This window comes from Petromyzon marinus, chromosome 46 (genome assembly GCF_048934315.1).
Source record: "Petromyzon marinus isolate PM22_M1 ecotype Great Lakes invasive population chromosome 46, UKy_Petmar_22M1.pri1.0, whole genome shotgun sequence".
NCBI classification, from domain to species: domain Eukaryota; kingdom Metazoa; phylum Chordata; class Hyperoartia; order Petromyzontiformes; family Petromyzontidae; genus Petromyzon; species Petromyzon marinus.
The window spans coordinates 12,842,967-12,855,545 of NC_133712.1; the positions used below are offsets into that span (position 1 = coordinate 12,842,967).

A 12,579-nucleotide genomic window follows, 5' to 3' on the forward strand; every position below is an offset into this window, starting at 1 on the left:
GGTGGTGTGGGGGGGAGGAGCTCGGGCCCTAGCCCCTCCTCTTTCCCTCCCCCCACCGTTCGCGGACGTGACGTATTTCCGACCTCGGTGTCTTTTGGTGGAGGAGACGTCCATCTTGCAAGACCGGCGGGAACCGGGAGGTGGGTGAGAGTCCTTGAGGCGTTTCGATATAAAATAAAGTCCCCGCGCGGACGTGGCATTCGGTCTTAAAAACATTGTGTGAGGGGATTGTAAGGCTTGCGCGTCCGTTGCGCGTGTGCAGGTGCGGTTTTGTGGTTTTTTTTGAGCGGTTAATTAAAGAAGACGCCCGAAAGCCCAGTTTCCAGAGATGTTCACCTCCGTCCTGCCCGCGTCGAGGAGCAACCTCTTCCACAGACCGCACTTCACCCTCGCTCGCGACGATGGCGCCATCGCCTCGCCCTCGTCTCCCGCCGCCTCGTCGCCTTCGTCGGAGCTGGTGGCTCCCCGCCGTCAACTTGCCGCAGCGTCCGCGAGCGGTGAGAGGGGGCGGGGGTGGGCAAAGCGATTCTGCGGCAAGAAAGATTGGTTGTGAGAGGTTGTGAGCGTTGAAGGGCGCGAGTTGGGTTGTTCGCAGCGCGTGATTTAAATGTAACGCTCGAGAGCGTTTATATAAACTCTTGCGCGTGTGTGGGGTCTCGGGTTTACGTTGTGGGCTTTTGGTAACGGTCAAGTCCTGTGATCTTATGTTGCAAGCTTGGCTGTTTGGGAGCTTTACAAGTGCTGTATCCCCTGTAAAGAGTAGGCCAGCTCGCTCGTGACCTCCATTGCGGAAGCTTCCTCTTTGTCATTGCAAACGTCCTTCACCCAACGATCGGCTCCTTTCATTTATTAACGCCTTTCATTTATTATTTCATCAACAAAGTCCATGTTCTACGCGGGTGAGGGACTCGATGCTTTTACCAGTGCTACGGTCACAAAAACCTGTAGCCCTTTAACTCAACCGAGGAGGTAATGGTGGTAATGTAATTAATGCGAGAGTTTTTAAAGACATTCCTCCCTCCCCCTGTGTACCCATATAGGCGGTTGGAGGAAGTTTTGCTAGAGCATCTACTAAAGCCGGCTGTGGTGATCTTTGTACACCGCACCAGGCACCCCTTTGTTAAGGTGGACTCGACCTAGGGGGGATGAGTAGACTAGCGCACGGGCTGATTAGCAAAATAAAAAAGCGGTTTCGAATTCGATACAATTTTTTTTTTAAACTCAATATTGCAAGAGCCGGGCAGTGCACTGTGTGTGGTGACACAAGAGACGCAGTGGTCCTTGGCGAAGCCAGTCCTTAAAGAGCCGCGTGCCGCCTCCGGGATCCGCACGTGGCCGACCCCTGACCTAGGTGAAACGTGAGGTTTGTTTCTAGCCCTCGTGTCGCAGCACACGGTTCTATGCTGTCGCGCCCTTTCACCCACATTTCCACTCACCGCAGCATACTCCCGACGTATTTGCCTTGAAGCGCTGACTGGGGGTGAGTTGGTTGGGGGTGGTGAGGATCGGGATGCGGCCTTTGGCAGGGAGAGGCGAGTCGTGCGCGCCTAAAATATTTGGCAGATTCCTCGCTTTTAGTCTCCATTTGACTCAAAAGGCAAGAGAAGAAGACGTATGCAATAGCGTCCGTGTGTGTTGGCTGTGCGTGGTTATCACTTGTTTTGTACATAGTACACACACGGCTTGCACGTACGACTAGTTTTATTGGTGATGTGGTGAAATATACCGCAGCCGTTCAACGTTTGGTTTGTGTGATCAGACGGCGTGATATCGGGTGTGGCATCAACCATGCTTGGAAAAACGTGGGCGAGTCGTGTTGGGGTTAGGGGATGAGATTGTAGCTTCCACCATTTGACAATTTTTTTAATAGTAATAATCATTATGCAGTGGTGCCACTAGTGCTGGTGAAGGAATGCGATGCGGGGTGGTCCCATTGGGTAATTGGAAACTCTCAAGGCTTTGTCTGCCATTTGAATTCCACACAGTTGGAGATAAGGGGTAGAGGGCTGAACGATTTGGGGGAAATATCTAATTGCCATTTCAAATTTCGATTTGAAATCGAAATTAATCGTTACTCCACATCAAAAGTGGATTTCCATTCAAATTACTTTAATTTGTAGTCAATAAAACTTTACAATTAAACTAACTTTAACTTGGAGCCTACAAATTATACGAAGCGTGGTTAAGACCTGGACTTTAGTACAAGTATTTTAATCGAATATATTTTGTTAAACTTTTTCCTGTGATCCCTTGTTTGCCAGACCTGTTTAATGTACATATGTTTAAACAATCTATAGGATTCTTCTACTCAAGAAGATAGTTTCGGAATATATGAAGGGTTTGTTTTATTGTCCCCTCCCAATCAGGCAAGGCAGTCAGCTATAGTTGCTGCTGGCATCCATATACCTGGCCACGTGGGAGGGCGAACACGTGGCTGGCGCTGTTAAGCATTCACTGCAGTTACTCCCGAACTAGAGCATTAAAACTTACAGCTGATTTACAGGTTGTGCACAGTGTCCGTTTAACCCTGGTAAATGCCACTTAGTGAAACTGGGCAAAGTTCAAGCGTGGAGCAGCTTGTGTGTGCTTTAATGTTAGACTGATAGCCTGGCAGCTGCATTGTCACCCAAATGTACCTACTAATCCCACTGTTAATGATCCAATTTTATTAAAGCAATCTTTGTAATTGCGGAGGGGGCTTTGCGTCAGACATGCAAAGGCACCAATACAGTACAATATGAAGGGCATTGTGCACGTTACATAAACGAGATGGCACGCTTGTGTATGTTCGTTCATGAACTTTATCCATGTCGGTATCTGGATAGAATGAGGCTTCCTTTGTAAAGGAGAACTGGGGTGTTACGAATAGTAGGTTAAAACATGTTCTGACGGTAACAAGAGCATTGTTTGTGTACGGCAAATTATGTGTTCTGTTTTTCAAGGTAATTTGGTCGAGTATTATACTGCCTTTTATACAATTATTTTTGGCACGGTACAGTCTCATTAATAAAGCACCTAATATGCTTACTGCACCTCCATACAAGTGGAGGCAAAAACAGATGCCTTGTCTAAACATTTTAAAAACGATTGTTGGTAACTTATATTTTACATGTGCACAGAGAATAGTTTAAGAATAATTTTACAAAAAATAATTTTGTCTTAAGCCACTGCTGCATAAAGGCTTTCCCACTTCATGTCGGTCATTGTTAGTGCGGATTATTAAATGGTCATTAATCAGTTGCCAAGACAAATAAATTTTGCCGAGTTTATATGACTGCGCTAACCATTCTGCCACGTGATGAATACAGCTGTGATTTTGGCACAATGTCACGGTCGTCACAGAAATCGAAATTTTAACAAAGACCAAAGTGATATCTTGCACATGGTCTTAGAAATAAATGATTAGGCACTTTGTATCATTTATAAATGCCATATGTTCAGGGGTGGACTGCCTGACCATATTCCTTGACCTTTCCGTGCATTTTTTTATCCCCGCACTTTTGGGTATGAAATTTACAAAAAAATATCGTGACAATCAAAGCCTTTGCCATGACCAAGTCTGTAATTAATCATTGTGGTCTTAATCACCTCCACAAATAAGGTCAAACAATCGGCCAATATGAATGCAACACGCCGCAACAAGCGCAGGAGCACACCATTAACTCAAGTCAGCGGAGCTTTCTCAGAGGGCAGGAGTAGCATACTTTCACTTGCTCTCCGCCAAAGCCATCCGTTGAATTTACAATTTTGGCATCAATTTATTGTTGCCACTGAACTGGTATCCCTACGAGAGGTTGAGACTGTAGTCGGTCTCGCTTCAACGAATGGGGGTAGCTAGCAGGCGCTGTTAACGAGTGTTGGCGCTCTTGCTTCGTTGCCTGACGAGGACCCCGTTGTTCTCGGCCTGGCAGAGGACAGCTGCGAGTACGCCTCGAGCAAGTACTTCCTTTTGTGCGCCTTTGGCGGCATCGTGAGTTGTGGCACCACGCACACGGCCATAGTGCCGCTTGACCTGGTCAAGTGCCGCATCCAGGTGCGTCCATTGTGTGTGGCACGGAGTGAGGTGTTGGCATGGTGTTTGTGATGCCTACCCCGGTTTTTGACTGCTCGTTCTAACCCCAAAAAACAAGCTACCGACCCAGCCTGCTTCTTCAACAGCCATCACCAGACCTGAGATCAATTTCAGTTTGGAATTCTAAATGGAATTGTCGGTTCATAATAATTAGTTGTCAGTTTAATTTCAACTGCTTGAGTGTTTGTGCGTTGTAGTGATAGTTTGGCATCATTGGTGATGCTTCACCCCATGAGCTGGGAGCTTCGGTTCAAGAAATTAATTTCTTGAGGAAGCACCCAGAACGTGAAGCAAAACATGGGATATTCCAAACAAAATTCGCTACTTCCTGAAAACCTTACACGGACGATAATGCTGCAAAAATCTTTATAATTGATCACAGGGTCTGACGAGCACAAGCATGTCTCATGAGGGAAATGTAAAGCTCTACATTCAGCTGGTTCTTTGCACACTGCAGTTTTGGAGACAGGAGTTCGGCTAAAGTTAATCAAAAACCCTGTTGTGGTTTGATTTCGTGCTTTGTTATTAGTGTAGGTCACATGTCTGCACTTTTAATTACATTTCCCTTGCTATGCTAAGTTTTAATCCCATGTAGGTGTCCCAAATTAGAGTTGGAATCTCATACCCATTTGAAGTCACAAGTTAATGCTATTTTGGAATCGTTAACCTGAACTATACACTTTGAAAATCTACGATATTCATAATCCAAATCAAAGTCTTTAGCCCTTTCTAAGGCACTCTTAATACAATTATACAGTACAATTCAACTTTGTACATCACATCTTAATGTAATTGCACCAATTTGCTGTACAGAATGGTGGCGTATTTTAGAGGCAGTCGGAGGCAGAGGGAAAATGGATGCCCTACTGCAATAAAATAGCTAAAATCCTCCCACTGAGTGCATAAAACAATATTTCCATTTGCCTTGTCATTTAAAGACATACAAAGTGAATAATAAATCTCACGTAGTGGTTTTACCCAAGGAACTACAATAATTTAAACTTGTGAAGTTTAGATTATTGTCAAGTTTTGTAACCTTGCGAAGGTTGTTATTTATACATTGCAGTCGTTCATTTGTTTCCTCGCCGTTCCTGCATCCTCTTGGCTGCGGGTCTCCAAAAGGTGCCCTTGGAGCGATTAGTCCAACCTTGAAGGGGGGGGCGGCGCTGGCCGGAATGTGGGTGGGGTGGGCACAGTGTTGCTGAGCTTGCACGGGCATTTATGACAGACTTGGCAGCCAAGCGACACGTACAAAAAACACATGTACACGTCTCAATTCAAGGGTTACGTTGTTCAAATGTTGGTGTGTTTTTTGCACTTTACAACCAAGTTATTAAAGCATTAATGCAAAGTTGCTCAGAATTTCACTAAACAATTGCACCTTCCTCTCATCACCATGACGTCATGAAGAATGTGACGTCATCTCGTTATATGGCTCGGAATGTAACGCCATTGCTACTTAAATACGAAGAATGCGTATTGAAGTGTCATAGAATTGATACATATGCATTCTTTTGTTTGTATTAACCTGAGTGACAACTAACCAATGGTTTTGTGTGTTTTTAGCGTCCTAACCATGCTGTGTGCACGAATCAAACCCGCACGGTGTGCTGTGTTGTGTACGGTCGTGCATTTTTGTGCGATACTTACAGACGACTGCAGCTGTGAATACGGCTCAACAAAGTTCTACGTGCTTTGTGGGTTTGGTGGCATTCTGAGCTGCGGCATCACTCACACGGCCATCGTCCCCCTCGACCTGGTCAAATGCCGCATTCAGGTGTGCAGCAGTCGTTGTAATCCATGACATTGTAAAAAATAATTTTACCCCAATGTAGTGTGTGAAATTATCAATAATCTGCAGCCCCTTTTTCAATACGATGGAGTTTGACCATACGTCTTAACTCTGGTCCGTTGACGTTGGAGATGGGGGGGGGGGGGGCTGCGCCCCCAGCTCCCGTTCCAATATTACTCACCGCTTACCTTTAATGTGGCTGGAAACAGAACTCGTGTCATACCCCCCTGTTCTAAACCTAATCGAATGCAGTTTGTGCTATTGGCGTTAAATCAGATATGAGATAACAAAACATTTGTTATTTACTGGCAGTGATGAGAGGTGTACCACCCTTTGTTAGATGCCCTGGAAGAATGGCACAGAACAACTTGTGAATTTCCTTACAGTAAGCGGCCACTAGGTGGCACAGCGGTTTGTATTCCTTACAAAGAGTGCCTGACGTTCACCTGGTTGCAGGTGGACCCCGGCAAGTACAAGGGCATCTTCACTGGCTTCTCGGTGTCGGTGCGTGAGGAGGGCATGCGTGGCCTGGCCAAGGGATGGGCTCCCACCTTCATCGGCTACTCCATGCAGGGCCTCTGCAAGTTTGGCTTATATGAGGTCTTCAAGGTCTTCTATGGCAATCTGCTCGGTGAGGTGAGTGCCGAAATATGCCGTGAGTACGGGTTTTGGAGGAGAAAGTTGATTAATATATGCCGTGGCCGCCCGGTAATTAATTGGCAAAGCAATCCAGTTTGTTTTGGCTTTTACGAGCCAGATTTAGCTACCACAGATTATTCTGGAATGGTCAGAAATCGTTGACCTTTTTAATGTGCACTCGACAGCCATCACCTGTTACAAATGACCTGTTTTTGCGCTCATAAATGTTGAACTGGTTTTAACTTCTGCTTGAGAATCGTCTGCCAAGGCATGGCGCTCATAAACCTGATGTTCCGTCTCGGTGTGCCGTTCCGCAGGAAAACTGCTACCTGTGGCGCACGTCGTTGTACCTGGCGGCGTCGGCCAGCGCCGAGTTCTTTGCCGACGTTGCGCTGGCGCCAATGGAGGCTTGCAAGGTGCGCATCCAGACGCAACCCGGCTTCGCCAACACACTGCGCCAGGCCTTCCCCAAGATGTACAAAGAGGAGGGCGTCTGGGCGTAAGTGGTTGCTGTGCAACATTCGCTGTCATGTCTGTATTGTGATGGTTTGTTCAGTATTGCACCGCGCTACCGTCATTAAGACTCTTGTCTGGGATGATGGAGCGGTGTAATGGTAGCCTAATTTAATCTTTGCTGCCTTGGTCAGATGAGTAGCATGATTGACTTGTATTTTAGAGGTTGCCGGTTTCACTCCCATCTCCTGGCGTGAGAGTACAAAAAAATGGTACAGGTTTCTTAAATTCCCCCCCCCCTTCCCGCAGCTCTGTGCATCCATCATTATAAATATGTACACTAAAGTGCCAGTCGTGATTGGTGTGCTCTGCTTAATTTTTTCTGGGTCTCTATAGACTGGTGCAGATGTGACCAGTAGCCATACTGGATATGGTGGTGTGCCAGATGTAGAAATGTTTTCCCGGGTTGCTGGTAAACTGCAATAGGGGTCATGACGAGTATCCACAGCCATAGTTTGTGGAGGTATATTAGATGTGGTGTGCCGGGTCAAATATTGACCCAGGGCAGAGCCCGGCTGAAAAAAAAATTAGCATCTTGAATAACACGTTCCTTAGATCCACCTCTGGGACCCCTTGCTGTCTCCACCTCTTCCGTTTTTCCCCGTTCTGCCCTGGCGCCCATCGGGGAACCCCGCTGGGGTCCGCCTGATGTGCGCCTGTGCAGGGCGGGGAGTTGCGGTGGTTGTGGCGCCCAGCCCTGGGTCCACCAACTTTTTCGGTTGCACGGTCGGAGGTGCATGAGTCATTGGCGTGTGAGAGCAATATACCTGCGCACTGGTCCGATTCGGGCCCAGCGGCAGCCTACACCGATTCTGCCTCGATCTGCCGGGGCCCTCGTGTCCCCTTCATGATGGAATGAATGGGGGCCCGGTGGGGAGAGGGGAGGAGGAAGGGCACGCCCTCCGCTGGGTCCCAATCAGTGTGCGGACACTACCTTGGTGCTGCCGCTGGCTGCTTCAAGCTGGCTGTGTTTGGAATTTGTAAACTGATAGTGTGGGTTGGCGCAAAAGTGGTGGTTAGGGCAAACAGCCCCGCGGTTTGATGTCACGATCCATGAGTTCTGTTTGTCTCTGTGTCTGCGCATGCCACATGCACGTGTGACCTTGTCTTCTGTATGTGTACCTTTGCTTATATCCTGTAACTGTGTTTGTCTCCTGTGTGTCTCATAGCTTTGTGTGTCCGTCTCCTCTTGTCTCACATGTTTGTGTCGCTGTGTCTCCATGTCTTGCACCTACATCTTCTCTGTATCCTTCACACCAATGTGTCCTACGAGTCTCCTCTGTGCCTCACACCGTGCACATTTCCTGCGTTTGCCGTTGTGCAGCTTCTATAAGGGTGTGGTGCCGCTGTGGATGCGGCAGATCCCCTACACCATGATGAAGTTCGCTTGCTTTGAGCGCACGGTGGAAGCTCTCTACAAGTTTGTGGTGCCCAAGCCACGCGCGGACTGCACCAAGGGCGAGCAGCTCCTCGTCACCTTCACCGCCGGATACATCGGTACGATCACCACCACCTCCCCTTCCTTACCGCCTAAATCACAAATGAGAATGCGAAGCTAGCGGCGACGCCACCGCTAGCTTCGTTTGATCTTGGTAGTTTGTTGCGAGCTGTGCTATGATGTAATAATTAGCACACTTGCGTTCTGGAGGGTGCCACTTCCACTCTACATTTCTTAATATTTTGGCTCGCCACCACAAAGCAGCTATTTCTATGAATAATAATACTTACATTTATATGGCATTAAATGCCTCGGCAACTCAAAGCGCTATTCGGCACATCCCATGTCAAACAATTCAAATGGCATCCCCAGTGGCAGCTGTCTTTTTGGACACGAGGCGGTGACTCGTTTGGCCTTGACCTGCATTTGGGCATTATTCTGCCAGGAGGCGCGATTAATTGTTGCGTGTAATCGCAAATCTGGCTTTGTGTCCACCCCCTGTGCTTCCCATGTTTTATCACCTTTCTTGAGCTGTTTTGTTCTCTCTCTTTATAAGACACACCTGGCCGTCTGAGTTGACTTTCAGCTTGCCTGAGATGGACACCACCACCACCACTCTCGCTTTATTTCTTGTCTTTTCATTTCTGACCCAATAGAGTCTGTTGTCATCCCTGAGATCCACTTGCCATCCTTGGTTTTTTTTGGCGCACAATTGTGATAGTCCGGAGATGTAATACAGTGGTGATATCGGCATGGTAATTTCCTACTAAAGTCGTGTGTTATTTTATTGCTATTGATGATGGTTGATTGACACATTTTGATGGTAATGTTCATGATGTGACTGTGTTAATGCGATAATATCAATACGGCGATGTGAGACGGTGGTCATGACATGGTCATTTTGGTGGCGATGATGACATACGCTAATTTTCATGGTTGTTGTGGTGGTGATGACCCCAACTGTGACCTGTCGCCCCCAATCACCGCGTGCACAGCCGGTGTGTTCTGCGCCATCGTGTCCCACCCGGCCGACTCGGTGGTGTCGGTGCTCAACAAGGAGAAGGGCAGCACCGCCGGTGACGTCCTCAAAAAGCTCGGCCCCCTTGGTAATTTACCGCACGCTACACCACCACCCTCCCAGTCCCCTCGCATGTTACATTTTACCTGATTCACACACTTAACGTGGAACCAGCTTCACTTCGTGCTGGGATCAGAGCTCGACGGGCGGCAGGAGCTGTGTACGGCCATGTCAGTGAATTATCAGCAGAGGGAGGGCCAACATTACCCAGCATTGCAACTCGCCCATGTTTTTGCACTTGTATGTTGAACTTTTTTCACACCATACATAGCCAACAGTGCTTATCGGAGGTACACTTGAACTGCACTTTAAAAACACACTACCTGCCTGTCACCTTCAAGTTTGGGCGTGCGGCAAGAGCTGGTTAAGTTGTTTCTGGTTGACTGTAGCCTTGACAGCATCTACACGGCCTCTTTGTCAATCCACTGCTGGATGAGGGCCTCCCTCCCATTCACCATGTACGTGTACTATATGGTTATTTGACGACTCTTTACCATGCTGGTCAGTGTTGGTTGGTGAACGTGCGAACATGGACGGATGTATATTATAACAACCGAATTTGCCGCACTGCTCTCTTGTACTTGGTCACCCATTCAAACACATTCCCGACTTGGTCATGCTTAGCTTTCGAGAACTGACGAGATCGGGTGCATTCTCGGGTGATTCATTCGTAAGCAATCGCACATGTACTGAAAACTCGCATGTGTGTTGGTGTTTGCTGACGGCACATGCCCCAATAGTCTGAACGGGCTATATATATGGGGATCTTTGTTAAAATGTGTCTGTGCTGATGCAGGTGTGTGGAAGGGCCTGGTTGCCCGTATCATCATGATCGGCACACTCACTGCGCTGCAGTGGTTCATCTACGACTCGGTGAAGGTTTACTTCCGCCTACCGCGCCCTCCTCCTCCGGAGATGCCTGAGTCTCTCAAGCGCAAGCTGCAGCTCAGCGAGTAGGGTGGAGGAGAGCAACTGCGGCGCCATTGTTCAACTCGACCGCCAGCAATCTCCTCTTCTTCAAGCGGGGCCCTGACACTGCTAAGGCCCCGCTCGGTGGTCTCGTTGGAATGTTCAACTTTAGCATTTTCTGGAGGGGGCTTGCGGTTGGCGCCAATCGCGATGCCCTCATCTTCATACGCTGCCAGTTCCAGCGGTGCTAGTTCCCGTTGCAGCCCGCGCAACAGAATGAATTTTATTTTGTTCCGAGTTGGCGGCGATTAATGGCCAACACAGACCCCTCTAGTATAAACACGCACTTCCCCTGCACCTTTCAGCAACACTCGCAGTGTTTATTATCTCATTACTTAGCGGTTAAACATTTCGTTGCTCGCAAGCGTGTGTGCTCGCTCTTTCGCCGCTTCTTCCTTCCACCACCCCATAACCTGAGCTGTGTATTTATGTGAAGTCCCCATAGAGCCAACAGAGCAGAGTGACTGGGGCCCTCCAGATTTCCATGTTTTCCTGCGAGCTGTGTTAATAGTTTAAACGCTTTGATGGTAAATGCAATAAAAGCATCAAGGAGAAATTGGCAGAAACCCCCGGAGGGGGGGGGGGCTTCGGTCACGGATTTAGCATCGGAAGTCTGGCCGCACAACGCACACCCATGATGTTCGAGATGTGTATAGAAGAGCATCTGAATAAAAAATGTACATCTTACATGACAATCGCTGTGAGACTTTTCCATCCGTGTGCGGTAGATTTTACATTTTTATTTATTCTGAAACTCCAGCTCTGGATACTTCACAAACGATCCTCATGTTTTGTTTTAGACCGATCCAAAAACATGACGTCACCTCAATGCGTTTCCTGCCAAAGGTGGTTTTGCATTGGGTGACGTAGATGATTTATACCAAGACATTTTAAACAAGTCAATGGAAATGATTCAGATTTGAAATGTCAATACGAAACTCATCTCTAGTATGCAATGTAGTTCATCGGTCCAGATCAAATATTGTACATGTTAGTACTACATGAGATGGAAAATTTTAGTTGTACCAATATCTTTACATTGCCAGTAAAAGTTAAGTGTGCAGTGACCTTCATAAGTATATTATCACATGATTTTCTGCTATGTGTCAATTATCACAATGGATAATTTAGAACTCGCCAGTTCGATTCAATCCAAAAGCACTGCAGTTGAAACTTAGCACGTTTCTTAAATCCTGCCTTTGTCTCCCCAGCAGTATAAAAGGTTAATCCAGTCAGTCCAGTTGAGTATCCCACCTTTTCTAAAACATCAGGCCAGTGTGGAAGAGTAGGCCAAAATACACTGCCAACAGTGGTGTGAGTGAAATTGCAGGGCTACACTTGCATCACATTTTCATTATCCATATACAGAAACTAGTGCTCATGTTTTCTACCACCCGTGGTACCAAATTCTGCTTTCAACTGGACAAGTGGCGGTGAGCCAGAAACCGCACTGAATACTGTGCCACGTGATGCCCACAGCATCACCGCCTCCCCGCCGCTGGCTGGGATGGTTTGCAAATACCGGATTCTTTTGCAAGGACAGATGTGAAGAAAGATTTTGGTTGACAATATATTTCACTTGTAGCTGTGTGTGTTCTTGCTCTTGCCTGAACCTGCCTGTCGTGGCTGGTTTGTGTTTATACAAAGCCGGCTTGTGGTGGTGTGTAGAGGCCTGGGCTTGTAAGTCTAGCCGAGGGTATGTTGCAATTGTTTCCGTCTACCCGTGACTTCGGAATAGAGATGACCTTTAGTGTGCAGACCTTTGCAGCACTCGCCAGGAACCAACCTGTCATTCAACGTCTTAACTGGTCGAGGGCAGAATAGGCTTAAACCATGAATGTCCTCTCTTGAGGATTTTCGTATTAATGATTCAACCATGGGGATTGCTTGACCGTACTTTACTGGTCCACGTGGGTTCTTAAATGAGTGCTTGGAGGGCTCCTTCAGATGTTGCCACTGATGATAGAGAGCGTGGCCAAGGGTGAAACTTGACTGGCCAGGTTGATAGTGCAAGTGGCCTACCCACTACGCACCCTACAGGAATATATAGTACGTATTAAATCGCAAACATTTTTAAA

The 12,579-nt window shown here is 47.4% G+C and overlaps 1 protein-coding gene and 1 non-coding gene across 4 annotated transcripts; both read left to right on the forward strand.

Annotated features, from left to right (window-relative positions):
* Nucleotides 1-2: 2 nt before the first annotated feature.
* SLC25A3 (solute carrier family 25 member 3) lies at nt 3-11,196 on the forward strand. Of its 3 annotated transcripts, none has more exons than XM_032971383.2 (8): nt 3-140; nt 263-497; nt 3,912-4,033; nt 6,321-6,500; nt 6,821-7,002; nt 8,341-8,513; nt 9,450-9,560; nt 10,329-11,196. In XM_032971383.2, the coding sequence occupies exons 2-8, from the start codon at nt 329-331 to the stop codon at nt 10,487-10,489; spliced, it is 1,098 nt and encodes a 365-aa protein (XP_032827274.1). In that variant the 5' UTR covers nt 3-140; nt 263-328; the 3' UTR covers nt 10,490-11,196. The 3 variants fall into 3 exon arrangements, with proteins under 3 accessions (XP_032827274.1, XP_032827272.1, XP_032827273.1); XM_032971381.2 differs by lacking the exon at nt 3,912-4,033 and adding an exon at nt 5,725-5,849 and having other exon boundaries at nt 4-140; XM_032971382.2 differs by lacking the exons at nt 3-140; nt 3,912-4,033 and adding an exon at nt 5,725-5,849 and having other exon boundaries at nt 156-497.
* Nucleotides 7,558-7,821, forward strand: LOC116952436 (small nucleolar RNA SNORA53). The gene has a single exon (XR_004404453.1). It is a non-coding gene; the product is annotated as a small nucleolar RNA SNORA53 (small nucleolar RNA).
* Nucleotides 11,197-12,579: the final 1,383 nt, after the last annotated feature.